The sequence below is a fragment of the Molothrus ater genome, chromosome 20 (genome assembly GCF_012460135.2).
Source record: "Molothrus ater isolate BHLD 08-10-18 breed brown headed cowbird chromosome 20, BPBGC_Mater_1.1, whole genome shotgun sequence".
Taxonomy (NCBI): Eukaryota; Metazoa; Chordata; class Aves; order Passeriformes; family Icteridae; genus Molothrus; species Molothrus ater.
In genome coordinates this window covers 1,262,909-1,290,019 of record NC_050497.2, presented here as the reverse complement: position 1 = coordinate 1,290,019, position 27,111 = coordinate 1,262,909, and the positions used below count along the sequence as shown (strand labels likewise).

The window sequence follows — 27,111 nt, the reverse complement described above, 5'->3', positions numbered from 1 at the left end:
TGTGGGTCCCTGTCCCCGTGTTGGTGCCTGTCCCCTGCCGGCCCAGGCCGGTGGCTCCTCCCTCAGCCGCGGCCCGGCCCGGCCCGGCCGGCGCTGCCCGGCCCCGCTGCCGGCGCTGCGGCTCCGCAGGCTCCCAAAGTGGGTCAGCACAAACAGCTCCGCAGGAGACACAGCCTCCGGATTCCTTTTCCTGCACGTTTCAGGCGGACTAAAATAGCAACAGCAGCGCACAAAGCCTGAGAACCTCGTTACCAAGCCAGCCTCCCGCTCTGCGGGCGGCCCCGGGCCGCTGATGCACACAGGTGACAGCTCGGCCACCTCTGCTGGCCCTGGGGCACCCGGCTGGCACTGCCCGGGCACGGGGCCCTGCTGGAACCCACCGATCCTGGCTCTGTGCTGGGCTGGTGCGATCCTGCCACGGGCTGGGGACCATCCAGGGTGGAGCTGTGCAGGGACCTTTCCAATCTGAGCATCTCACAGGGGCAGCTCGGTGGGGCTCCACCATGGCAGGAGCTCTGGGCTCCTGGGGCTTGCAGGGGATGGGGCTGTTTGCCCTCCCCAGCCCAGACTGTTCATGGCAGGCCATGGGGCTGTGATCACAGCAAAGCCTGGAGCATCTGCTCCCTGAGCTCTGGAAGGAGCCTGGCCACTGGGCAGGTGAAAAAGTGCTCCAGAGGACATCACATCTCTTTCAAAAGCTTTTCTATGCCTCAGGAGCCAAGAGGGTGTTTGTTCTTTGGGTGCTGTGGAGAGCCACCATGGGCCCTCCAAAGTCGTGACAAAGGGGGTTTATCTTGGCTTACCAAAGCTGGTGGAAATCCCACTGGTGGGGTGTGGGGCCAGGAGGGAGAAAAGGAGTGTGACAGCAACTACCAGGCACTGTAAATTGAGTTTATAGCAACACTGCCATCCCAGCAAGGTGTAAAGTACCCAGGATGCAATTTTAAAGCAAATCTGGTGTGAAATGCAAGAAGGAGCAGCAGGGAAGGAGCTCCCAAGGGGACAGGGAGGGTGCTTGGGGCAGGGTGGGCACACAGGGCTGGGCAGGAGCCTGACCTGGGAGAGCTGCAGCTGGGGCTGTGTCCAGGCTGGTTTGTCAGGACAGACCTCTCTGGGGATGCCAGAGCAGTGGGAGACAGGAGCTGGGAAAATCAGCTGCTTCTTGCAAGGGAGAACTGATCCATTAGCTTGGCTTACCAGTCATTTGATACTAGGGCTATTTAGGGAAAAAACCCAGTGTCTGTGTTCTGTGAACAGACAAATTAAGCTGGAAATATCAGCCTGGCCAGGAATCTGATTTGCAAAGCTTTCAAAACTGCTGCAGCTTAGCAAGAGGCAGCTCATTTTGCTGTGGCCACAGTCTGGCCAAGGGGATGTGGGCTTTGCTGTGGGGTGGGAATGAAGGGCCAGCACAGCCTTGGTGCCAGCAGAGCTGTGCCATGTGCCAGCTGTGTGCTGGAGCCAGGAAAAGGGACACTGACCGAGCACAGAGCAGCTCCTCAGGAGCCTCCATGGCTGCCAGCAGTGGCAACCTCCAAGCTGTGCAGAGATCAGACAGATTTGGGGCTTTGGGGTGGTGCCTCCTGTTTCTCAAGGCCCCCCTGAGCTCTGCCTGGGCAGGGCAGCACTAAGGGCAGGAAGGTCCCTTGGCTCAGGGCAGGCTCTGCAGAGCTGGCAGTGCCTCTGGCAGTGCCCCTGGCAGTGTCCCCAGGGAGGATGGTGTCAGGCCAGGAGGATGAGCCCTGCAGGGGCTGTGTTGGCACTGCTGCTTTCAGAGCTGGCTTTGGAGCAAAGCTGTTGGTTTCTGGGGGACTTGAGCAAATACAGCATCTGCTTCTGGAGATGGAGGAAGAGACAGCCATGAGGGATGCAGCTGTGATAGTCCAGCCCAGCTCCCAGTGGGCTTTTCCTGCCAGAGTCAGGGCAGGAGGAGCTCTGGGGACAGCGTGGCTGTTGTTGTGGCCCAGCTCCCTGTCTCCAGTGTCAGATGTCAGTGTCAGGGATGTGGTGCAAATGGGGCTCTGCTGCCACTGTAAGACTTGGCTGAACTCCCCTGAGCTGCAAACCCACTCAGGCAGCTGAGCAGCTCCCAGGAATTACCCTGTGGGTGTTTTCTCCACCTGCAGAGCCTTCCCCCTCTCGTCCTTGTGCCCAGGTCTGCCCTGGGATGCTGCCCCCTGACCTGCGACTGTGCTGAGCTAGTCCCTGTAAAACACATCCCCAGCTTGGAGCAAACCTTCCCCAGCGGGGCTGTGAGGAGCCTGGAGGCTGCCTGGGGCTGCCAGGAACCACAGCCATGGCAATGTGACTACAGAGGAGCAGCTTTGTGCTTTAACTGAGTTAACCCCGGCTCGGGTGCTGACCATCAGTGCTGGGCTCCCCTCACATTGCTGCACCTGCTGGGCAAATTCAGCCTGGCTGAAGGAAGAGAGGGCAAATGCAGAGCAGGGGCAGGGCAGGCACCGGGCTGGAGCTGCTCCATCTGCTGTGGCTGCCAGGGAAAAGCTCCACACACAGCAAACCCCCGTGTGTGATGGAAAAGCTCCACACACAGCAAACCCCTGTGTGTGACAGACCTGCTGCCACCGTCTGATTCTCACTGCTTGTTTCTTTGTGTCTTCCACACTCAGAACGGCTGATTACTCTTCCCTTCTGGCTCCGTGACCTGAGATTACCTCGGAGATGATGGCTGGCTGTATCTGAGAGATGCAGATTATCCTTAAGCTAAATAATTACGGACACTCGGTGGCGTGGACTTTGGGAGTCCAGGACGGGTGCTCCCCTTGTTTCCCGAGGGCGGTGGTGGATGCTCAGCGCTTTCCCAGCCCTGCTGGGAGCAGCGTGGATGACCCGGCCCCTCCTGGCAGCGCTGGCTCCAGTGCGGGGGGACCGGCCCCTTCCTGGCCGTGCCTCTGCTCAGGAAGGGCAGGGCTGTTTCTCTCACTTATTTACAACGTGCTTGACAAGTGCGAGTAAATGAGCTGTCGGCAAAGCAAACAGTGTGTGATGGAGGGCTGATTGAAACCAGGGCTGGGAGGGCTCCGGGGCTGCTCCTGGCACCTGCAGCTGCTTCAGTGGGGTCACCCCTCTCCTGTCCCACCCCCTGCCTCCTCTTCCTCATCCCGAGCACCCCCAGGCAACCACCCCCACAATCCCTGCTCCTTGGCACCCCCTGCCCCAGCAAATCCCTTCTCCTTGCACTGGGGCATCTCCTGGCCCTCCTTGCACAGCCCAGCACCAGGCTCGGGGGTGGCTGTGACAGGCACCTGGGGACAAGTGTGGACAGCCCCGTTCCTCCCCGTGTCTCTGAGCAGGTGCTTCACTCACAGCAGTTTAGCCAGAGTGTGATCACCTCTTTGATGGGGAAGGAGAGGAGGATTTTGTACCTTCTGATTTTGTTTCTGGCCAAAGTCTTCCCATTTTGGGCTGGGAACCTGCTGTCCCATGGGTGCCGTCTGCTCCAGGGGGTTCTGCTCATCTGCTGCTGTGGGGCAGGACATGGCCAAGGGTGCAGGAAAGCTGGAGCTTGACCAGAGCCTTTCCTGCCACACACCAACACGAGAGGCTGGCCAGGGCTGAGCACATCACAGCAGCACCTGGAGGGCCAACCTGAACCTGGCCATACATTCTGAGCACCTAACTGTGCTGTCAGGGGGCTCAAAGAGGGGAGAAACCTTGAGGGTGACTCTGCCCCAATGAGGGTTAAAGCAGGATGTACAGCCTGGTCACAAAACCAAAACAAAGTCTTGTTCCACTGTTCCACACCAGGGAGCACAGCCCAGCTCTGACCCTGGACTGGGGAAACTCATTGCTGAGGACAGCCAAAGGCTCCATGGATCTGTGAGGCTGTGGGACCAGAGATGCTCTTCCTCTCTGAGTCAGGCTGCAGTGCAGCTCTGTCCACTTAAAAGTCTGGAGGAAGTTGTCCCACCTTGAACAGTTATGGAGCTACAGACTGGTTTGGGTTGGAAGGAATCTTTAAAATCCAGTTCTACCCCTCTGCCATGGGCAGGGACACCTCCCACTATCCCAGGTTGCTCCAAGCCCTGTCCAGCCTGTCCTTGGGCACTTCCAGGGATCCAGGGGCAGCCAGAGCTGCTCTGGGCACCCTGTGCCAGGGCCTGCCCACCTCTACAGTAAAGAATTTTTTCCTAATATCTGACCCAACCCTGCCTTCCTTCAGCTTAAGGCCATTCCTTTGTCCTGTCATTTCAGGTCCTTGTCCAAAGTCCCTCTCCAGCTCTCCTGGAACCCCTTTAAACACCCCTTCTAAACTCTCCCCAGAACCTTCTCTTCTCCAGGCTGAGCCACTGCACATCAGTCGCCTTCCAGCCTCCATTGCAAGGACACGTCCCAAGGCCCCAGGGAGCTGGGCTGTGCCTGTGGGGTGGATGGGATGCTGGGCTGGGTGCTGATCTGTTTATCACCTCCCCTGAGCCCTGGGTCACTGAACCCTGGCTCCCCTGGCCTCACTGCCAGCCCTGGTGCCCTTTCTGGTGGCACTGAGGGACTCCCAGTGCCTGAGGCAGGGGCAGGAGGAGTGGAGCAGAGGGGCCCAGAGCCACAGCTCCCCTGGGTTTGTTCCTTTGCTTGGCTGGGCTCCTGAGCCATGAGCAGAGCAGAGCTGTTCCCCCTCCCAGCGGTTCCTGGGGCAGATCTCTCCTGGCCAGCCCGCACCCCCTCACCCCCAGCAGCAGCAGCAGCAGCAGCAAGGCTCGGGGGCAGCCGGGCAGGAGCAGCTGCCAGCTCTGCCATCATGGCCAGAGGCAGTGTTAAACCCTGAGGGGCTGTTCCTGGCCATCCCCAAAGGGCTGGGAAGGGGGAAGCGCTGGCAGCAGCGGCGCCGGCAGCCGGGGGGGCTGAGCAGGGTGAGATCATCTGCACAGGGTGGGCAGAGCTGAGTGCTCTGAGCCAACGCTGCTGTGATTTAATGAAGGTGCTGCAAGTGCTTCTTGCAGCCTGCCAGGCTGGAGCCCTGTTCTTCTGTGCCCAAACACCTCCTGCCTCGGGTGGCTGCTCCTCTTCCCCCCAGGCATGGCAGGGGACTGTGAGCGTGTGGCTGGGCAGCCTCTGAAGCCAAGTTCAAGGAATTCCTTGCAAAAGTTACCCAAACCCTGATATCTCTGCAGAGTTAAAGGATCTATTCAATATTCCAGGAGGCTTTGGGTGGTGGTGCCCAGAGTGGTGTGGGACTGGTAGGCACAGCTTCATCCTGTCCCTGTGGCACCCTGGCCCTCCACCAGGTTTGGTGTCCTGCCCTGAACGAGCACCTTCCTATGCAGCAGCAGAGCAAGGCCTGCCAGCACCACTGCATGAGGGCTCTGTGTGCCTTTGGAGCCACCAGTGTTGGGTTTGGGACCATTTGGGATTCCTCCCTCCTGTGTGTGGCTCTGGCCATTGTCCTGTTGGAGGCAGTCACAGCAGAGCTGCTCTGCCAGGTCTTCTCCTCCCAGTGGATGTTTCTTCCAGTGGTCTCTGCTAGCACAGGAACATCTTCCAGCACCAACCTCATGGTCCTGTGTAGATGGTGTTGGGATGAGTCCTTCCCAGTGGATATGCAGTGGCTGAATGCATCAGGCTCTAGTTGTCACCCCCCTCATCCTGCCCAGGGGACAGAGCTCTGTCCTACCCATAAAGCTGCAGAGATTCCCCAGCTGAGCAGCACCGAAGGGAAAGGGTTCTGTGGGCTGAATGGCAGTGACAGGATCTGCTCCTTCCTCCCCTCTCTCACCACTCTGGATTTTTACTGCCAGGGATATTTATGACCCAGACATCATCTCACAGCTCCGGGTCCCCCGGCACCTGCCCTGCAGTGATGAGGCTGCAGGCAGCAGCTGGAGCCTGCTCAGGAGCTGTTCCCCCTCACAATGGGCACAGAGCAGTGGGTGTGGGCAGGCTGGGCTGGTGGCTGGGTCACTCCTCACTGAGAGGGGATAGGGACTGGGGTGCTCGAAGTCTCAGGGACATCCAGGCACCCCCAGTGTGGTGACATCCTGTGTCCCACAGACCTGCAGCCAGCCAGGTGGCCTCAGAGAGGGAACAGGCACAAAGCCTCCAGGCCCAGCTGCCTTCAGCAGTGCAGGCAGGATGGGAGCTGGGCACAGCTGTGGGGGTGGCTGTGCCAAGTCACTGCTGTCCATGGTGACCACGTGTAGCTGAGCTCAGCTCTGTGTCCAGTGAGACCAGGGAGCTTCCACATTTCCTGTGCCACTGCAAAGCTGTGGCTACCTGTGAGGCAGAGGAGGCAGCACAGTCCTGCTCCATCCCAGGAGCATTCAGGTGGCTGCAGCTGGCTGAGCAGGGGATGTGTGTGTGGCCAAGGTCTGTGCTGGAGCAGAGCTGAGCTCAGACTGTCACTGCAGCAGTGAGGGGTGGCTGTGGGGCAGATAAAGCCAGCACGTGTCTGGGAGTGGCTGTGCACACAGCCCTCGCTGTGCTCTCTCTCTCTGGAGCCATCAGGACACTTGCCTGTCCCTGTCAGTGAGGTGGAATGCCCAGCCTGGGGTCGGGTCCCCAGCCCGTGTGCATGGGGGTGCCACGAGAGGGCCCTGGCCTTGCAGGAGCAGAGGGGGGGCAGATGGTCACTCGTGGGCTGTCCCCTGGATGGACACCATCCACCATCCTGCATGGGCACCATCCACCATCCTGCCTGTTTATTCTCCCTGTCCCTGCCCGTTGGGGTCGAGCTGCTCACAGAGGTTGGGATGCCAAGGCAGAGCTCCCCATTGCAGAGCATCCCCCACTCCAGAGCCGTCACTTCGCTACAGAAAACAGTTTGGGAAAAAAACCCCGCGAACAGCGAACGTGCAGCAGAATTTCCTTAGGCAGGAAGCACCGGGATCTCTGCGCTCGGCGTCGCCGGGGGCAGGACAGGGCAGGAGAAGCGCAGGGTGATGCATGGCCCTTCCTCAGGGCACAGCGGCCGTGCGCTGCTGTCAGCAGGTAACAGCACCTCCAGGGACAGCCGGCAGAGCCAGAAATAGCACGAGGGGCACGAGTGAGCCGCGTCTGGGGGAGGCTGGGGCGGTTTCAGCCGCCGCTTGACACGGCCATTAATAACAGCAGGGCAGAGCCGGAGCCAGCAGCAGCCGAGCGCCGCCGCGGGCACATGGGGGCCGCTGCCGGCGGAGGGGCCGCTCGCTGGGCCCGGGGGATGCAGCTCAGGGGCCGCACTTGGTAGGTGTTACAAGCGAAGGATGCAGCTGAGGGCCGGGCAGGATCCGGCTCAGGCTGAGGGAGCGGCACGGGGTGCCAGGAGCGCTGGTGTCCTTGGGGATCCAAGCTGCGCTCCCTGCCCTGCTCTCTCCTGGGGAACCTGTGGCTCCTGCACGGCTCATTTGCCACCAGGCTGGGCTTGAGGGTTGGTAAGGGGCGTCCAGGGAGAGCGAACGGGCATTTGTACTGCGAGGATGTTTTGAGGTTCCCCCTCAAATTTGGGCTGTGCTCGGCCGTGCCGTCGGCACCAGCTGGCTCTTGCTGTGGGATCAGCATTGCAATGTGCCCACAATGTGGATTTTCTGCTCCGGGACTTTTGCAGCATTTTCGATACCGTCCCTGGACTGGCACTGGGGACCAACCAGCAGATTCAGGCTGGAATTGCAGCCGTGGCATGCTCGGAGTCCCGCTGGGGATGGAGGGCCCCGGGTAGGGATGGGCTGGGATGCGGAGCTGGGGCTGCGGGGGCAGCTGCGGGTCGGGGCTGGCAGCCCGGAGCTGCGGCAGGTGGCGAGCCCCTGGTGGCGGCGTTGGGAGGGTCGGTCCCGGGCTGGGGCTGACACCGAGGTGCGGGGTGGGAGCTGAGCCTGCAGCCGAGCTCCTCTCCCCGGGCACGGGGCCGCTGCCCTCGGGCGGGCTCCGCTTCCCGCTGAGCTCCGGGAGCGGAGCAGCCCCGGGGCCGCAGGGCTGGGGCTGGGCAGAGCCTGCGCAGCGACCCCCGGGAATGCAGGGATGGGGATCGGGATTTGGGCAGGTGTTGGGGAAGATGAAACAGGAAAGCCTTATAAATATGATTGCCTGGCAAAAGATTTTCAGAATATGGAAACTATAAGGGAGATTGAAATGAAAGCAAGCTTTGAGATCCCTCAGTTACTGAACAACTGGAAAACAATGGTGTGGCCAGCTGAAGGGATCCCCTTTTGATGGAACAACACCCTCTGCTTGCAGACAGGCCCAAGGGTCAGAGCAGACCCTGCCAGCTTGGCAGAAGGGGCCCAAAGAGGAGTTTGTAGGGTTTAAAATGTAGCACAGGATGGTAATGTAATGATTCTTATAGGCTGTATGAAAATGCTATAGGATTTGTGTATTGTACTAGACTGGTTAGTGAGAATCAGAATATTCAGCACAGAAGAAGATTTATGGTAATGGGAACCTCTTAGCTCTTACGCTTTTACTCTCTTACCCTCTCATCCTCTCTCTCCCTCTCTTCTCTCAGGCCTGCTCTGAGCTGTGCCTGGCAGCTCCCAGCAGGGCCCTGCACCCAGGCCCTTTGCAATAAACCCCAAGTTCCAGCCCTGGCTCCAGAGATCTCTCGTCTCAGTCCATCCCGACCATCCTACAGGCAGGGATCCCCCCGTGTTTCCTCCCCGAGGAGAGCTTCTCCTGCCAAGGCTTCTCCTGCCAAGGCTTCTCCTGCCAGGGCTCTGAGGCAGCCCCCGGCCGGGTTTTTGGGGCGGTACAAACATCACCCCCCATCTCCCATCTGCACCTCCACCCTCCCTGCCCTGCCCCAGGCACTGCCGGCCCTGCTGCTCAGACACCCGCGCCGCTTTTGCTGTCCCGCTAATTGCCCGGGATCAATTATTCATTGTGCAGTAATGAAGCAGGGCGAGGGTAGAAAACCCGGCTGTGCAGCGAGCCCTGGGCTCTGGCCGGCCTCGCAGAGGGTGAGGAGCAGAGCTCGGGGAATGCTCCTTGTGAGCACTTTCAGACCACGAAGATTTTCTCAAGTTTTGGTAGTTCTGCTTTGCATTTCAGGCTTTGCTTTCTTCCCCTCAGCCCCGTGCTGTGCTTTAGATGCTGTTCCCTGTAGCTGTGAGCTTCCTTGGCTCTTAGAAGTCACTTATAAATCCTGAGGTGCTCAACAGCCTTTCACAGAAGTTTCCAATCTGGTGGATCTGGGCATAGGTTGTCCCATGCTAAGAACCCAAATTGTAAAATATTTTCCTTCTGCTTTAGGAAAGATCTACTTTGGGAAGATTAATGTTTCCCTGGATGATGTGGGTGCTCTTTCTTGCATCAGCTGCAATCCAGCTGGGGTGGGATATTGCCTCTAGCACAGGGAACCCACTGCTGTCTGCATCTCTCCCAAAATAACCTTGGTCTCATTCCCATGGAGTTAAATGCTTTTGGGGACAGGTGAGGCCTCTCAGAGCAAAGGTCTTTGAAGGGCAGCAGGAGACAGAGAGGGACACAGGGAGGATGGAGCTGCCATGGTTGAGGACAGCCACAAGATTGGCTCCTCCTGCAGTGTCCCAGGAGGTCCATTCACCCTCCTGGGTGAGACCACAGCTGGAGCAGCACATCCCTTGCTTTCCTGCTCACATCCATGTCCAACAGCCTGCAGGGACTTCCCTGCTTTTCCCAATCCCTGGTTTTGGCTGAGGAGGTACTTGGGTGCAGGGCAGCTCTCTAAGCTGTGTTTTGCCTCCTCTTCCTCAGCACCACCACAAAAGAAAGAGAAAACCTGAGCATCCCTATCAGGAGCCAGGAAAGGCTCAATTAAACTCAATTAAATATCCCTGTGGCCAGGCATTCCTTGAGCCACAGTGGCTCCATGACTGAGAGGAGCAGAGGCTTTGAAATGAGAAGCTGAGAGCATAAAAAAAAAATATCCCTGACCTTCCCTTGCTGGGGATTCCAGGGAATGCCACCTGTGCCAGCACTTCTGGCAGTGGGAGAGCTGGCAGCAGCACCAGGACAAGGGCAGGGCAGGCTCCAGCTCTCAGTGTGCTGTCTCCATGGCTGGGGTTTTCCCAGCTGGAAGCCCCAGCTGTGGGCCACCAGCAAGGCCATGTTATTAAAAGAAATGCTAGAGAAGTCAAGGTTGTGCTGGCACTTGTTGAAGTTTTCTCTGCTGGTGAGCTGGAACTGTCCTGGATGTGAGCAGCAGCTCAGAAAAACCTGCTTGAGGTACAGACCAAGGAGCAGAGGCTTTGCAGTTCTTCTGCCCTGCCTTGGTTTCAATAAAACTTTAAACACTTGAAAAAAACCGAATTTTTGAGATAGTGAGTGATCCTTGATGGCAAAGAGAACCCAGGGAGTGGGTAACAGGTGCAAGGTTTGAGGATGTTGGAGCAGGCAGGGCAGTGTTGGCTTTTTTTTTGGAGTGTGTTGATATTTGCTCAATGAGATCATTCTCAGGAACTCTCTTGCTGTTGCTCTGGTCTCAGACCTATCATCCTCCTTCCCTAAAATGACCCCAGAGAGCCATCCTGGGCTTTGGAGACAGCTCTTGCTTCTGCTTTCTCTTCCCCTTCTCAGGAAATGCTGCCTTGGCCTCTCAGTCTGAGACAGAAACTGGAAGAGTGAAGTGTGAGATCCTCCAGGGAGGATGGAGTAAATCCCCTCAGCCCCTGCACCTGTCCCAGTACAGACAGGGAAACCCAGAGGCTGGGAATGGCAAAACCACTTTGTTGGGTACAGGGGAAGATGCAGGTGGTGAAAAAAGGGAAATCTGCACATGGAGGTCAGGGACACCCAGATGCCGAGAGCAGTGAGACCAAGGCATTGGGAATGGAGAAATCCAGATGTTGGCTGCTGGCTCCTGAGCTGCTGCTGCTGCTGCAGTGAGAGCAGGGAGTGTTTTGGGAGAGTCTGTGATGTGGAAGGACAGCAGCTCCTCAGACAGCACCAGCGCTGCCTCCACTGCTGCCTCCTCCAGCAGCCCCTTGGCCACATGAGGGGGTGAGAAGGTGTCAGCCCCCCTCAGGTACTGGAAAAGCTGCTCAATGGCTCCAGGGAGAGCTCAGAGCTCCTGCCAGGGCATAAAGGGGCTCCAAGAGAACTGGGGAGGGAATTTGGACAAGGGCCTGGAGTGACAGGACACAGGGAATGGCTTCCCACTGCCAGAGGGCAGGGTTAGGTGGTATACTTGGAAGGAATTCCTGGCACAGGGTGCCCAGAGCAGCTGTGGCTGCCCCTGGATCCCTGGCAGTGCCCAAGGCCAGGTTGGCTGGGGCTGGGAATAGCCTGGGATAGTGAACCCCATGGAAGGGGGTGGGATAAGATGGGCTTTAGGTCCCTTCCAACCCAAACCATCCTGTGAGCCTGTGAAACCTGGTCACATCCCCATCCTTGAGGTCCCAATCAGATTTGGGCAGCAAGGTGGCCTTGGCTGATGAAGTCCCTGGTGCTGATGAAGTCCCAGCCAGGAGCAGGTCTGTGGGCTGGCAGTGATGGCATTGCTGCCTCTCCCCAGCCCAGGTGATGCTGAGCAGAGCTCAGCCCTGTGCAGAGATCATTTCACAGCCCTGGTGATGCTCTCAGCCCGAGATGGAACCGACCCCGGCTCATGGTGAGGCTGCTGCTCATCCCCTCCATGCCAGAGAAGAGCAGCAGATGCTCTGATTGAATTAGTGCAAGGATTTAATTTAATCCCCAAATGTCTCTCATTTTAAAGGAGCCTGTTCATTTCCTTCTAGGACCTTATCAGATGCAGGCACCCAGCACTGTGAGCAGGACTGGGCAGATAGGCAGGGTTGGGGGAGGGCTTTGTGGGGACTGACTCCAGGGCTGTGTGGGTTTTTCCTCTAATTATTTCATGAGATAATGATGACAGTGATTGCAAGACAAATAAAACATCAGCAGCATCATTGAGGCAGCTCTGGTGCAAATGGGCAGCCTGGCAGGGCAGGGCTGGGAACATTCCCTTCTTAAAGGAATTAATGTGTAATTTCACCCCAAGGGTGGGGTGAGGGAGCATTCGCTTTGTGCCTGACACCAAATCCAGCTGTTTCATGGACAGAGCGATGCCATGAAGGGACCAAGCACAATGTGGTCTCTGAATTTGTGTTCTGACTCACTGGGGGTGATGCTGAGTTGCTGCTGGGGTGAGCCAGGCTGGTTGGGACAGAGCTGCTGCTCTCTGTGCTACAGGTGACACAGGGACCCTTTGGGTGTGATAAACCAGGACAAGGCACAGCTGGACACGTGTGGGCTCCTGCCCAGCTGGCTGTGGCACTGAGCTCCAGCATCTTCCTGGAAACCCACCCAGCTCTTTGCCCCCTGAGCTCAGGCAGGTGCTGCTGGGTGGTGTCTGTGCTGTCCCCTCTGTGCACAGGGGGCTCACACCCCCCTCACCCCCCCGAGGTGTTTCCTGGAGGTGCCAGCAGCTTCTGCAGCCCAACATCTGCACACAGCTGCCTGGGGATGTCCAGGATATCCCCTCTGTGCTCTGGGGAACGAGGGGTGTCCCCTGCAGGGTCGCTCTCCCAGGGGTGCTGTCACAGGCTGGAACCTCCATGGGGATGGAACCTCTGTCCACTCTGTGTGTGCCTCTTCCCAAAGGGATGTGAGCCTGGATGGGCTGACTCCTGGGGCTGGTGCCCCTTTTGAAGCTGAAGTAAGGGGTGTCTTTGTTAACTCCAACTTTCTGATGTCACTGGGTTTGTGAAAATGCTTGGATCTCAGCTGGGGATTCAGTGACTTCTTTTCTGGGTGACTTGTTAGCTGGGGATGGTCCTGTGGAAGTCCCTGCCCCAGGACGTGTGTAGGAGGGAGTTGCTTCTTAAAGAGAGGATTTTCTCTCCTTTGGTCTTTTTTTCCCTGCTGGGCTGGTTTTGCCCCTTTGGCTTAGACACAAAAATCACACAGGACTCTCTGCTCTGGCAAGGGAGGGCTCATCAGAGCCTCCCCCTGCTCACAAAAACAACCTTGGAGGTTCTTTCCCTCGGACTTTTCCCTTTGAGAGGACAGAGCTTGCTCAGGCCTTCCCCAACAGGCAAAGAGACCTGGGAAAACCAGCCCCAAAGGCACAAACCCCCGGCAGGGGCTGGCAGGAGTGGCTGTGGTTTTGTAGCCCAGAGCCTCGGGCTGAGCTGGGGCAAGGCAGGGATGGGCAGAGCCCGGCGCTTCCCTTCGGCCTTTGATGATAACGCGGTGCAGGAGGGGGCAGAGCTGCCGAGGAGCTGCCGGGTTTCTCTGCAGCCCCTGGGGGATCCCTGCAGGTCAGCAGCTCCAGCAGCCATCGGGGTGAGGATGCTGCCACGGCTCTGCCTCTGTGGCTGGAGCCCAGCCGGCACCCTGGGACTCCTCAGAACCCCCCGGTGCTGCCAGGAGCTGAGTGCCACCATCCTGCTCCTGCCTGCCGGGGGACCTGGTGTTCCAGGGCTCAGGAGCAGGACAGCAATGGGTGACTTGGCACCACCTGGGGGGGACATGGGGACGATGCCATCCCACCCCACCAGAGCACTGTTAGCATTGTACAAATCGGTGCCAGCATTGTAGGGGGGGTGTGAGGAGGTGAAAGGCTCCTCAGGAAGGTGGCAGAGAGATCTGGGGTGCTTCTGCTTTCATCCTTCTCTATCTTCTCCTCTGGCAGATGCTGGAGACGGACGCCGAGAAGCCGGGGCAGATGCCCTCGGAGGATGGGAAGGCAGCAGTGGGTGATGCCCCTCTGGCTGCCAAGGCAGCGGCTCTGGCCGAGCCCTGGGACGCTCTGGGGGCCACCCAGGCTCCTCTCCCGGCGGAAAAGCAGCCGGTGGCCACGGCAAAGGGAGAGGAGCAGCACAGCTCCCTGCCCGCCTTTGTCATCCCCGAGCTGCGGCTGGACAGCACCTTCAGCCAGAGCGCCGCGGGCACGGACGGCGAGGATGAGGAGGAGGATGAGGAGGAAGATGAGGACGAGGAAGATGAGGAGGAGGAGGAGGAGGAGGAGGAGAGCGACGAGCAGTACCTGGAGAGGAACGAGCTGAAGCGCAGCAGCATGATCGAGACGGGCGGGCAGGCCGGCTACACCCTGAGCGTGCAGGGCTCGCTGCGGCGCCGCACGCACAGCGAGGGCAGCCTCCTGCAGGAGACCAAGGGCCACTGCTTCACCTCCGATACCACCCTGCACTGCCCCGACAGCCAGGGCACCGCCGCACGCTGGGCTCTGCCCTCCCCCAGGACCCTCAAGAAGGAGCTGGTCAAGAACGGCGGCTCCATCCACCAGCTGACGCTACTCTTCTCGGGCCACAGGAAGGTACGAGAGCCTCGGCTGGCTGTGAGCTGGGACAGTTCTGGCTGGAGGTGTCCTGCCATGTGGCCCGTGTCTACATGAGTATGGCAAAGCTCCCTTCTGGGCACTCGGGAGGGTCCCTGCCCCTGGCACCAGCTCTGGAGGTGCCAGCAGCCGGGGCAGGGCGCCCAGAGCAGTGGGCTGGGGCTGTGGGTGGCACTGCCACCACTGCACCCATGGCCTGGGCAGCGCTGTCTGCTGGGACTGCTGGTGGCAGAGTGCCCCTGGGGATCTGGGAATGCACAGGGCTGCTCCCAGCAGCAGTGGGGAGAGTCCCTGGTGACAGTCCCCAGTGTGCAGGGGGTGCAGGAGCAGTGTGACCCTCTGCCCCACCCGCCTTCTGCAGGGCTTTGGCTGCTGTGGGGTCCATCTGGAGAAGCTGTGCTCAGCAGAGATGTGTGACCCCACCTGTGCTGTGGGAGGAGCAGCAGAGGCTGTGCTGAGGCAGCTCTGCCCAGGACTGGCCTGTGCAATCTGGGGGTCTGGGGTGCTCCTGAGCCCCCAGAGCAGAGCTGGCCCTGGCTGCATGGTGCAGGAATGAGCTGCCAGTGCAGAGATCATTCCTGGGAAGCCCTGCTGTTCCCATCCTCCCCAGGTGGCACTGGCAGGTTGCTGAAAGTGACCCCTGGCCCCAAACCCTGCTCTGCCCCATCCTCAGCTCTGGGTGCTGCTCAGGGCTCTGGTGCTCAGCCCAGTGCTCAGGGTGTGCTCCCAGCTCAGGACCTCCTTTCACAGCTCAGAACCATGTCCTGCTGCTTGGGAGCCCCTTGCAGAGCCACATTCTGCTCCAGAGCAATGGCTCCTTGGCAAGGAGAGGCTGCTGCAGACCCTGGGGTTAAACCCATGCTGGGTTAACCCTTTTCCTGCCATGCTGCTTGAAAAGCCACCCTGATGCTGTTTCCTGGAGGAATTTTTGGGCTCAGAGTCCCTGACCAGCTGGTGAGAGCCCTTCCCAGGGTTACAGACTGCTGGGATGGGGCTGCTGTCTGCAGGGGAGTCAAACTCTCCTGGAGACTGAGGCCAACAATTGTGTGCGGGAGGAGATGGGGGGTCCAGACCCGCCCTATCCCCGACAAAGAAAAGCCACCCTTGTGTCAGGGAGGCGGTCGCTGCCTGTCACACGTGCGAGGGAGGCGGTGACAGCGACAGCGCCGGCTGGGAGCGTCCCGTGAGCGGTGGCCTGAAGGAGAGCTCACAGTGCCGCTGTGTGTGCAGCCCCGAGCCTGCAGCCCTGAAACCCTACAGCCCTGAAACCCTGCAGCCCTGAAACCCTGCATCCCTGAAACCCTGCAACCCTGCAGCCCTGAAACCCTGCAGCCCTGAATCCCTGCATCCCTGCATCCCTGCAACCCTGCAGCCCTGAAACCCCGCATCCCCGAGCCTGCATCCCTGCATCCCTGCATCCCTGAAACCCTGCAGCCCTGAAACCCTGCAGCCCTGAAACCCTGCATCCCTGAAACCCTGCATCCCTGAAACCTGCATCCCTGCATCCCTGCAACCCTGCAGCCCTGAAACCCTACAGCCCTGAAACCCTGCAGCCCTGAAACCCTGCATCCCTGAAACCCTGCAGCCCTGAAACCTGCATCCCTGCATCCCTGCAACCCTGCAGCCCTGAAACCCTACAGCCCCGAGCCTGCACCCCTGCATCCCCGCAGCGCTGCCCGAGCCGGGTGGGCTCTGTGTCCCTGCCGGGCCCCCTGGTCCTGCTCGCCCTGCCCTGGGGAGCCGCCAGGGCTCTTCCTGCTCTCACCGGGGGGGATGATGTTTTCCCGGGAGGTGAACGGAGCTCCTCCTGGGTTAAACTGTTCTGGTGCACGTGAGACTGGGATTTTTGGGGCAGGGAATGGCAGCCTGTGCCGGTGGAGAGGGCAGTGTGGTGTCTGCAGCTCCCAATTCCAAGTCTGCAGCAGCTCTGGCTGCCTGGAGCCTAAATCCTTGCCCATGTGTTCTTCTGGGCACCCCTGCCTGTTTCTTCTGTCCTGCTCCCATTGCCTTATTCCCACTGCTCTGCTTCCACCACCCCATTCCCATTGCCCTATTCCCACTGCCCCATTCCCACTGTTCTGTTCCCACTACCCCATTCCTATTTCCCTGTTCCCATTGCCCTACTCCCATCATCCCATTCCCATTCCCCTGTTCCCACTGCCCCATTCTCACTGCCCTGCTCCCATTCTCCTGTTCCCATTGCCCTGTCCCCACTGCCCTATTCCCACTGCCCTATTCCCACTGCCCTGTTCCCACTGCCCCATTCCCATTTCCCTGTTCCCATTCCCCATTCCCACTGCCCTGTCCCCACTGCCCCATTCCCACCGTGCTCCCATTGTTCCGTTCCCCTTGCCCTGCCTCTCCAGCTGCCTGTGGAGGGAGTGCAGCAGTCAGGGAAGCCAGACACGGGGCTGAGCCACTGTGGGACTGTAGCCCCTGCCTACACTTTGGGAGCACTTTCATTGGTCTGTGCCCTTGAATAGTTCAGTGAAACCTCCCAGCTTTTTGGAGCAGGACGCTGATGCACAATTCCCACAGGGAATTCCCCACCAAGCTGTCAAGCTGCAGGGCCTCGCTGCAGGGCCATCACGTCCATCAACCTTGGTTATTTTCCCATCTGGGAGTGTTCCAGAGGGGCTCATCCCACAGCCTCTTTTAACACCATCGTGCCCGCTGTGCCTCCCCGTCCCCCCTTCCCGCGGTGGGGTTTGGAGCTGGATGTTTTATCGGGCACGGTGGGGAGCCTGGGGCTCCTCGGGAGAGCTCTGCCGCTGCCTTTTGTCCCCGAGCCCGGAGCCTGCCCGGACAATGGCAGGAAGGCGCGGCCAGCCCGTCTGCCGGGGCCGGAGCGGCGGGGGCCGCATTGTTCGGGCCCGATAAACTCCGGAAAGCCGAGCGCAGAATGGAAGGAAATGTCCGGAACCCCGGGCCCGGGGCTGCGGGCCTGAGAGCAGGGTTCCCACGGCCCGGCCGCGGGGGATGATCCTGGAAAGCGCCCGGCAGCTCCGGGGGCCCCGGGGCTTCTGAAACACCCCACGGCCAAGGCGGGCCCCGAGTGTCACAATGTCCCCTTGGTTCCATCAGGCCCTGCAGAGTCACAGTGCTCCCTGCGCTCCCTGAGGCCCCACATCACCCAGCCCAGGCCATTGCCCTGGTTCCAGTCACTCCCAGTATGATCCCAGTGACCCCCAGTCTCACTCAGCATATCCCAGTCACCCCCAGCATGCTCCCAGTCACTCCACTCCCACTGCCTCCCAGTTGCTTCCAGCATGATTCCAGTTGCCCACAGCTACTCAGAGTCACCATCAGTGCAGTTCCAATTGCTCCCAGTATATCCCAGTTTTCCCCAACATGGTCCAAACTGCCCTCAGCATGCTCCTGGTCACTCCCTGTATGATCCCAGTCTCCCTCAGTGTCATCCCAGTTGCACCCAGTATGATCCCAGTTGCACCCAGTATGATCCCAGTTGCACCCAGTCACCCCTAGTACAGTCCCTCTCACTGCCAGTATGATCTCAGTGGCCCCCAGTATTGACACAGTCATTCTCAGTTGCTCCAAGTTGCCCCCAATATGGTCCCAGCTGTTCCCAGTGTTGTCCCCTCCAGTATGGTTACAGACACTCCCAGTACATCCCACTTGCCCCCAGCATGCTCATTCCCAGTCAGCCCAGTTTCCCCAGTATGGTTACAGTTGCCCCCAGGAGGACCTCACTCATTCCCAGTACATCCCAGTTGCCCCCAGCATGCTCATTCCCAGTCACCCCAGTTGCCCCAGCATGGTTCCCCCTGGGGGTTGGGATGTGGGGCAGGATGTGGGGCTGGCCGTGAGCATCTGCAGCGTGCAGGGATGGATGGAATGCTAAAGGCCCTGGCCACGGTGATCCTGCGGGTCTCCCTGCCTGGTGCAGGCTTTGTGGCTGTGCTGGTGCTGCCATGAGCTCATGGCACATCCCAGATCCCCTTGGTTTGTCCAGGCTGCCCTGGAGCAGCAGTCAGAGAGGACACTTGTAAACTGCAATGATATGATTCAATTATAAGTAAATCGCTCTGATTTCTCCTGCCTGGGGACTGCTGGGAACTCCTGATTGATTTTGGGTGCCCAGCCTGGTTCTGGGGGGCTCTGTGGGCAGTGGCAGGATCCCTGTGCCCATTCAGCAGCAGGAGTAGGAGCATCAGGAGTGGAGATGTGAATGCCCTCCCTGTAGGAGGTTCTACTGTCAACATCTTGAACCTGGAGAGTACCTGGGCCAGCAGCCCTGGGGTCTCTTTGGATACTCCAGGAGCACCATGGGCTGAATTGGCAGAGGATGAGTGAGGGCAGGGAGGTTCCTGTGTCAGGAGCTTGTCCCTGACACTGCCATCCTGAGGAAGGGGCCCTGTGGGTGCTGTGGGTCTGGGCTGTGTGCTGTGGGGATGTGGGCATGCTGGCCCTGCTGGCTTGTGACACAGAGTGACACCGTGGGCACGTCCTGGTGTGATGACAGACACTGTTCTTCTGTTCTCCCCAGCTGAGTGGAGCAGACCCTGAGTGCAGCTGTGACGAAGGGGACGAGACCTCCCGCAAGAAACGCAGCAAGAGCCTGTAAGTGTCACACTGGGGGTGGCATCAGGGGGTGCCAGGGCTGTCTGTGGGGTCAGACACCTCAGCCTAGCCCTGCTGGAGTCCTCAGGATCCCTGTCTTCCCCTTGACTTTTTCCAGCAGCAAAGCCACAAACTGGGGTCTCACTTCAGAGGGAATTGTTTCAGGGAGGGTGCGGGGTGTGCTGGGGGCACTGCCCAGCCCAGCTGGGAGCGCCCCCTCCCACCGAGCCCGGGCAGGGTGAAGACCCCGGCTCTGGGGAAAAACAGCGTGCCCGGGTTCAGGGAGAGGACATGGAAGCGCTGAAATCTGAGCTGGGGGCCTCCTTCCCGCTGGCCCCATGCCGGGAGGAGGAATGGGGAGGTGGAATGGGGAGGGTCAGGCTCAGCCCTCGCGGCACATCTGCGGCAGCGCGGTGGGAGCGGGGACCGCGGGGACCCCCAGGGACACCGGCAGCTCTCTGCTGCTCCCGGTAAGGCTTTGGGGTGCCAAAAAGTGGGTGCGAGCAAGGACACGGCAGCCGTGGCCTTTGCTGTCCTCAAACACAGCTGCAGCTGAGGGGGGCAGGCGCACGAGTGAGGATGCGCGGAGCGAACTCCTCTGAACGCGGGTCCGGCCGGTGCCGGGGGTGCCCCGGGCCTGTGCCCCGTGCCCTGCGCCACGTGTGCCCCGTGCCCTGCCCCCTGCTCACATCGCCTGCACCCTGTGCCGGGCAAACGGAGCAGCCACACGTGCTTGGAGCGGCCCAGGGTGCGAGGGGGCTGCGCACGCAGCTGCCCGGCCTCGCCGCTGTGCCAGCGAGCGGCACTGTCGGCCCGCGCTGCCGCATCGCTGCCGCCTATTTTTAGCTCTTTTTATTCTTCCCCCCCCCCAGCACTGGAAATGAAAACGAAGCCCTTGGAGCAGGGACGTCCCCCCGGCCGCGTGGGGAGCGGGGCCGGCGGGGGAGGCTGGGCCCCCCCGGGTCAGGGGCGGTTGCGGAGAGGGCTCCGCTCACCTTGAGCGGCGGGGGATGCTCGGGGGATGCTCCGGGGAGCCTTGGCAGCGCCATTGGCTGCGCCGCCCCGTCCCAGCCGGCCCCGGGACTATTTATGGGGCGGGGGCCGCGGGGCCGCACTCGCTCCTCTCCCGGCACACGCTGCCGGCCTCCATGTACCACGCCATGGTGGACTTTTCGGAAAAATACCTGGAAAGGTAGGACAGCCAGCATCCTGCGAGGAAGGGGGATGTGCTGCCCTGGGCATGGTTTGGAAGCAGCGCGGGGTGATGGTGCTGGGCCTCGGGGTCATGCTGGGGTGCTGGGGCAGATCCATTTATAGAGGCAACTCCGCAGTGAAATCAGCAATTATTTTGTGGAATTATTTTTGCTAGGGCATTTATTGTGCAGTGTGGCTGCAGCTGGGGGCTGTGCCTGCCCGTGGCTGTCGCAGCCTGGGTCGGTGCCACTCCTTCTGTGCAAGAGTGTGCAAGAGGAGCAGCATGTGGAAGTTGGGGAGCTTCCTTAGGAGGTGTTTGCCTGGTGTGTTCCTGCTGGGAAATCCACCCAGGAGCCAGGATCACCTGCCTGGTGTGTTCCAGCTGGCCTGGTGCCAAGGGCTGTGCTCTGGGGGTGACCCTCGTGTGTCACACAAGGGGTGTTCAGAGCTCTGCCAGCCCCACCAGGTGCCCACTGCTGCCCTGCTAGACTGGGAGCACTGCTGGGAACAGCTGGGAGCTGCTGCCCTGCTAGGCTGGGAGCACTGCTGGGAACAGCTGGGAGCTGCTGCCCTGCTAGGCTGGGAGCACTGCTGGGAACAGCTGGGAGCTGCTGCCCTGCTAGGCTGGGAGCACTGCTGGGAACAGCTGGGAGCTGCTGCCCTGCTAGGCTGGGAGCACTGCTGGCATTGCTGCTCCAGGTTGTGTGCATGGCTGGTCCCTTGCGCTGGCGGGTCCCCGGCTGCCGGCGGCGCTGGCGGCGCAGCGATGGGAGGCAGACGCTGTTTGGAGCGTGAGGCTCCGTGTTTGGATCTGCATTTCCCACGTTAGCGGGTGCCTGGCAGCAGCGGGAGGTGCGTCCTGCTGGGACCACAGCCCAGGGCGTGTGAAGGCAGTGAAACTGTGTCCTTGAGGGTATGGATGGCACCAGGGACTGGGGGGAGTGATTGCCCTCTACAATCATTCTGTGGCTCATTGGACTGAGCCCTGGGGTTGTTGCACCTTTTATTTTACCCTCCTGGGACTGGAGAGAGCTGTGGGTCTGGAGAACATCACCTGGGGTGGGGTGGTGCATCCGTGCCCTGAACCCCTCCTGTCCCCCTCGTGTCCCTGGGCATGGCTTGGCCAGATAGAGGTGGCTTCTCTGAGCATCCTTGCTGTGCGACCTGTGGCAGATCCTGTAACGTTAAATTTGCAGAATCAGAAAGAGCAAGAAGTGAAAACTGAAGCTGCTTGCCTGATGAGATGTTGTCAGATAAGGAGCTTCAGATTTAGAGAGCAGAGTCCACGTGTGTTGAGAAAAGACTGATGCTCTTAAGTTTTGATAAATACATTACATTCACAGGCAGTGAAACACTGTCTATGTGCACTTTATGATGAGATCGAGGAGAGGTATTTTAAATGGAAGAAATTAAAAACACAGATGGAAGCTGTAATTCTTTCGAGTTATAACCGTTCTAGCCACATGTAATTAAGATAGCAATATACTTGCTTTTTAATGAGTGACAGATCAGAGCCATTGGGAGAAGACGGCCAGAAAAGGGAGTGAGAAGCAAGGCCCAAGCGCTAGAACTTGTCCTTGCTGCATTTTTGGGGTTTTTGGGGGTGTTCGGTCCCGGTGCCCGCGGTGTCCGGGTGCAGTGACCGCGCGGTGCCACGCGGGGGCAGCACGCCGTCCATCCCTGCCCGTGGTGGTGGTGGTGGGGGGGGCTCCTTTTCCCACGGCGCTTCCCAAAAATCCGCACAGCTTTGTGTGACTGGCAGCCCCCCGGGGCAACCGCGACCCCCACGGCCGTGTGTCCCTCAGTCTGTCTGCCCAGGGATGCTGGAGAGGGGGGGACCCGTGCGCGGGTGACAGAGTGGGGTGTCTTTGCCCCAGTGCCCTGCGCTGCCAATCCCGGCCACTCCTTTAGGGAAATGTCCCCAGGCCGTGTCCCGCCCGGGCTGGCACCGCAGACGTGTGAACACCCGTGGGGTTTGCGTGTGTGGGTGCCCACGCAGGGGGGACACGGGGCAGCGCGGTCCCCGCTCTGCTCCTCAGCCCGCTCCGCCCCGCTGCCTTCCCTGCGCTCTATAAATAACCCTCGTAAATCCTCGCCGTGATTATTTTTCCCCGCCGTCTCTTGAAAGGCCCCACTATCCGCCTCGGCGCTGATTTTTCCACCTTTCCTCAAGTTTCCCCAGCAACGGCAGAGCCGTCCCAGCCAGCGGCGGGGCTGACACAGCCTTTACTCACTCACTCGCCCTCTCCGGGCCGCCCCACGCCGCATTTAAAGCTCTCCGCGCTGAGCCCTCCCACTTCCCGTCCGCGCTGGCCGCTGCGGCAGGAGCGCGGCTCGGGCGGCCGGCAGAGCGTCCCCGCCGCTGTCCCCGCCGCTGTCCCCGCCGCTGTCCCCGCCGCTGTCCCCGCCGCCGTCCCCGCTGCCGTCCCCGCTGCCATGCCCTTCTTCCGCGACCTGTCCAAGCCGCAGCCGCTGGAGTTCCACGCGGAGATGCTGCTGGCGGTGCAGCGGCCGCACACGGGCAGCCTGCAGCGCCGGCACACCATGAAGGAGTAGGTGCTGGTGGGCGAGGGGCGAAGGAACCCGGGGGCCGGGGGTCCCCTCGCCCGCCCGCTCACGCTCGCTCTTCTCTCTAGAGCCAAGGACATGAAGAACCGCCTGGGGATTTTTCGGCGGCGCAACGAGTCCCCCGGAGCCAACCCCTCCGGCAAGCTGGACAAAGTGCTCAAATCGCTCAAGTAGGTGCTGCGAGCGGGCGGCGCGAGCTCGGGGACCGTGGGTTTGGGGACCGTGCGGGCTTGGGGACAAGCTGTGGTCTGGAGCTCCTCACCTCCAGGGAGGCTGTGTTCACCCCGTTTGGGGAAGCTGTGGACAAAGTTTTTGTGTCTAGAGGAGCTTTTAAAATATTTTTTTTGGCTGAAAATCTCCTGCTGGAGGGTGAGAGGTGCTGCCTGCACAGTGGCACCGCAGCAGCTTGGGCTGGAAATTTACCTGACAGCAGCGTTCTCCTAGTGCCTGTCTATGGAACTTTAACTGGCCAGAGGATGGTTTGAAAAACCACTTTGCTCTGGAGATGCTCCAGCAGCTGGAGACAAGCCCTCCCTGCTCTTGCTCCTGGCAGCTTCTCTGGCTGCTTGAATGGGGCAGCTGAAATCCCGCTTTTCCGCAGCTCTGCATCACCCAGGGCTTCTTGAATTCTTCCTTGGACACCCCCAGTGCCACAGCTGCCTGCACACACCCCCTGGGGGTGGATTTTCTTCCTGCCAGCCTAAAGGCAGCGGTTCCCTTTTGGCAGAGCTGCTGTGGTGCTGCCTGGTGCAGAGCCTGGCTCTGCCTTCAGCTGCTCTGCCAGTCCAGTAACAAGGTGGGAGCCAGGGCCAGCCCCTCAGGCACACAGTGTGGCTTTATCCTCTGGAAACATTTAGCAGGAGCTGATTTGGGAGCTGGGAGCAGCTGTGCTGGGCTCACAGCCTGGCTTTTAATCCACTGGAAATGTTTAGCAGGCAGCAAAAGCAGCTTTTGCTGCTGAGCTTTGCCAATGTCCGTCCTTCCTCCACAGGCCCACTCCCGAGGAAGCGCTCAAGTGGGGGGACTCCCTGGAGAAGCTGCTGCTGCACAAATGTGAGTGTGTGTCCATCCCTAACACTTGTGTTTGCTGCCAGGGGAATATCCAGACACGTGCCTGGATAAAGCTGGGATTTCCTCTGTTAATCCCTTCCGGTGTTTGGGGATGCACAAAGCAAAATTAGCCTCTCCCTTGTCTGCACCCCTCCTGCTCCTGCCTGGCCCATGGGGGATCTTGGGGGCAGGGGCCAGGGAGAGCTTCAGGTGAGGGCTTGGGGAGGAGGGGACAGGGATCCATGGCTGTGCCCAGTTTGGGGCTGTGCAGAGGGACCATGGAGCAGGAGCAGCTTTAGAACATCCTGAAGATGGGAGGACAGCCCTTCTCAGGCACCCCATCCTACATGCAGCCCAGGGGATGGCCAGGGGGTCCTGTCCCCACTCCAGCCCAGCCTCCCTTCTGGCTCTGGGTGCTGCAGCCAGGCTGGGGATGTGGATTCAGCTCCTGGACGGGCTGTGCTGCCCGGGCAGTGCCATCGCTGCCTGTTTGCACAAGGGGCTTTTTTGGGCAGTGCAGGGAGGGGCTTTGGGCTGCAGCTGCGCCAGAGCTGAGGCTCCTGTGGGGCTGAGGCTCCTGTGGGGCTGTTCCCTGTCTGTGAGCAGGAGTAGAACCACGTCCCTGTTTCCCACAGACGGGCTCGCTGCCTTCAGGGCCTTCCTGCGCACCGAGTTCAGCGAGGAGAACCTGGAGTTCTGGCTGGCCTGTGAGGAGTTCAAGAAGATCAAATCCCAGTCCAAGATGGTCTCCAAGGCCAAGAAGATCTTTGCTGAGTACATTGCCATCCAGTCCTGCAAGGAGGTGAGGGCTGGCTCCCACGCTGGTGTGCGGCTCCCGGCACGGTGCCTGCCTGGGGAGCTGCTCACCAGCCCTGGTTCCTCTGCCCACAGGTCAACCTGGACTCCTACACACGGGAGCACACCAAGGAGAACCTGCAGAACATCACCCGCAGCTGCTTTGACCTGGCACAGAAGAGGATTTACGGGCTCATGGAGAAGGACTCGTACCCCCGCTTCCTCCGCTCCGACCTCTACTTGGACATAATCAACCAGAAAAAGGGCAGCTCCCCGCTGTAGGCCCAAGGACTGTCTCGGGGCAGGCTGGGAGCTGTGTGTTTACATGGAATTGGGCAGTGGAGGCCTTCCCAGGAGCTGGTGGGAGTCGCTGTGCTGCTCGTGCCCGAGGCCGTACGGACAGGGGGCAGCTGAAGGCAGCGAGCCGGGACCGAGGGCACCATGGCCGGGCAGGCTGGCACTGCTGCAGCCCCACCATGGCTGGTACGACGCCTTCGGGGTGGCCCTGGCCTGGATTTAGCCTGGAGGGAAGCTCCCACAAGATACTGTGAAGCACCTGCCCCAGCCAGGAGTGTTGCTGGAAGGTGGAGAGTGAGCCCAGCTCGGCGAGGAGGAGGAGGAGGGGATCTCGTGCAGGGCTCTGGCGAGGGGACAGCAGCACCAACACAGATGTGGTCCTGGATTAAAGCCTTGTGAACTGGAGCAGCCCCAGGATGCTGCTGTGCTTCCCTGTGCCCTGGGGCCTCCCGGCTGCCCCGAGCAGCTCTGGCAGGAGCCCGGCGCTTCCTTGGCTCGTGGTGGGTCCCCCTGGGAGCAGAGAGAGCTGGGACCTTGCCCTGTGCTGGAGGGTGCAAAGCACCCCCTCCTGCCCTCACCCCTGGTTTATTTATTGCCCTCCTGTAGCTGGACACGTTGCTGTGTGCTAGGAAAGCCCCGTGTCCTCCCTGTTCCCAAGTTACAAGTGCAATATTTGTGTGTGTCGCGGCCGAGTTCTCCGGCGGAGTGGATGCCTTTTTCTTTTTGCAGGTGTGTAGATTTTGTAAGGTAGCAGGTTTTGTGTGCCAGACCCATTCCCTGGCAGCGGGCCGCTGGGGGAGCCTGGTGTAAATATCAATTACTGATGCCCTGACGACGGAGGGTTTGGTGATGGAGAAAAGCAGAAAAGCAACTCTGTGCAGCAGCCGCTCTCCTGACTCTGGATAACAATGCTGTGGTTGGGAAGCAGGGGTTCCTGCTGGCCCTGGCAGGGCAGGGTGCACTGCCTGCCTCCCAGTTTACAGTGCAAAGCATCTCTGCAGCTAGAAACAAACCTACATTGTCATGGTCATAGGTAAATAAAAGGAGAATATCATTTCTTGTAGCTGGCTTTTGTTCATGCCGTGTTTGTCAGCACCGGTGGAGCCGTGCAGCCCTTGCCTTGCTGAGGAGTGTAAAATCCTGTTACTGTGTGCCTAAAGAAGGGAAAAATCTGATTCCATGAATTTCTGAACTGTTTTTTATGATGGAGCAGCTGCCAGATGCTCCTGAGGCCAGGTCTGGGTGTAGGAGCAGAGTTTTGTCCAAAGTGAGACCGTTCCCAAGGCCAGTGGTTGCTGTTAAACACAGCAGGGCACAAAGCTCTGAGCAGGGAAATGCCCAGACACACCAGTGACCTCCTGCAGCTCCAGGTCCCTCTGGGGACACACCAAAAGCAGCAGCAAAAGGCTGTTCCAGGTCTGTGCACAGCTTGGCAGGGCTGCTCCTCCCCAGCAAGGGCAGTGCTCTGGTGTGGGATGCAAATATTTTGCAAAGGCTGTTCAGGGTGTGTTTGGTACCTGAAGTGCCAGCTGGTTGTGGTGGGCCTTGGACGGCTCAGGGGGTGTGACTGTGGTGTCACAGGGCTGTGCTGGGCTGTGGTGTGGCTGCCCAGAGTGCTGCTGGGGATGCCCAGGGCTGTGTGGCTGCCCCACCTGAGCACAGCTCTCCCCAGCAGGTACCATCTCTGTGGAGCTGCCTGTTTTCCCTATTCAGACAACCAGCAGGTGATGCCAGGTGAGGCAGAGCTGAGGGCTCTGCTCAGGGCTTGGCTGGGACAGCAGGTTGGTGAGGTGGCTCTCCTGGTGGCTCTCCTGGTGGCTCTCCTGGAGGCTCTCCTGGAGATGCTGTTGGCAGCCCAGGGTCAAGGTCCATGGATGGGGTCCCAGTGGTGCCCCAGTCACTGACCCTGGAGCTGCTGGGACCCGGTGGGTAGGGGGCACCCTCCCAGCTGCCTCCTCCAGGCCAGACCCTCCTCTTTCTCCTGGCACTGCCCAGAGCTTTCATCTCCTCCTTCCCAGCTGGGAGGGTTTCCCTTTGTGTCTGGACTCAACACAGATTTTCTTGCACCTCCCCCTCTCTCCATCTGCACTCTCCTGAGCTCCTCACTCCATCCCAAACTGTCATGCTAGGAAACTTACAGCAGGGTCCCTTCATTGTCCTATTTTTCCACGTTCCCAGGCTCACTGGGACACCCCCAGAGGGTCTGAGCTCGGGGGCTCTGTGGGCACTGGGCAGCTCAGTCCCTGCTGTCACCTTCTCCCTGCCCTGAGCACAGCCCCAGCAGCCCTGGTGCATCCTGTGGTGCTCCTGATGCCCAGGAGCATCCCAACCCCATAATCTTGCTGGGTTTTGAGCCTAAAACCTGCCTTCCCTCCAGGAACTATCCCAGCCCAGTGAGGCAGGGAGGGCAGGAGCGTGCCGTGGGA

General features: G+C 60.0%; 1 protein-coding gene across 3 annotated transcripts in view; it reads left to right on the top strand.

Annotated features, from left to right (window-relative positions):
- Positions 1-25,748, top strand: part of RGS3 (regulator of G protein signaling 3) — a 64,007-nt gene extending 38,259 nt beyond the window's left edge. The window contains exons 11-16 of one of the 3 annotated variants that reach the window (XM_054516972.1): positions 13,538-14,179; positions 18,708-18,781; positions 22,612-22,713; positions 23,535-23,596; positions 24,229-24,395; positions 24,485-25,748. In XM_054516972.1, coding sequence (XP_054372947.1) covers positions 13,538-14,179; positions 18,708-18,781; positions 22,612-22,713; positions 23,535-23,596; positions 24,229-24,395; positions 24,485-24,670 — 1,233 coding nt within the window. In that variant the 3' untranslated portion in view covers positions 24,671-25,748. Of the gene's footprint in view, positions 1-13,537; positions 14,180-18,707; positions 18,782-19,561; positions 19,974-22,148; positions 22,528-22,611; positions 22,714-23,534; positions 23,597-24,228; positions 24,396-24,484 lie in introns of those variants that run through there. The other 2 variants (XM_054516973.1, XM_036394137.1) reach the window with 2 other exon arrangements.
- Positions 25,749-27,111: the final 1,363 nt, after the last annotated feature.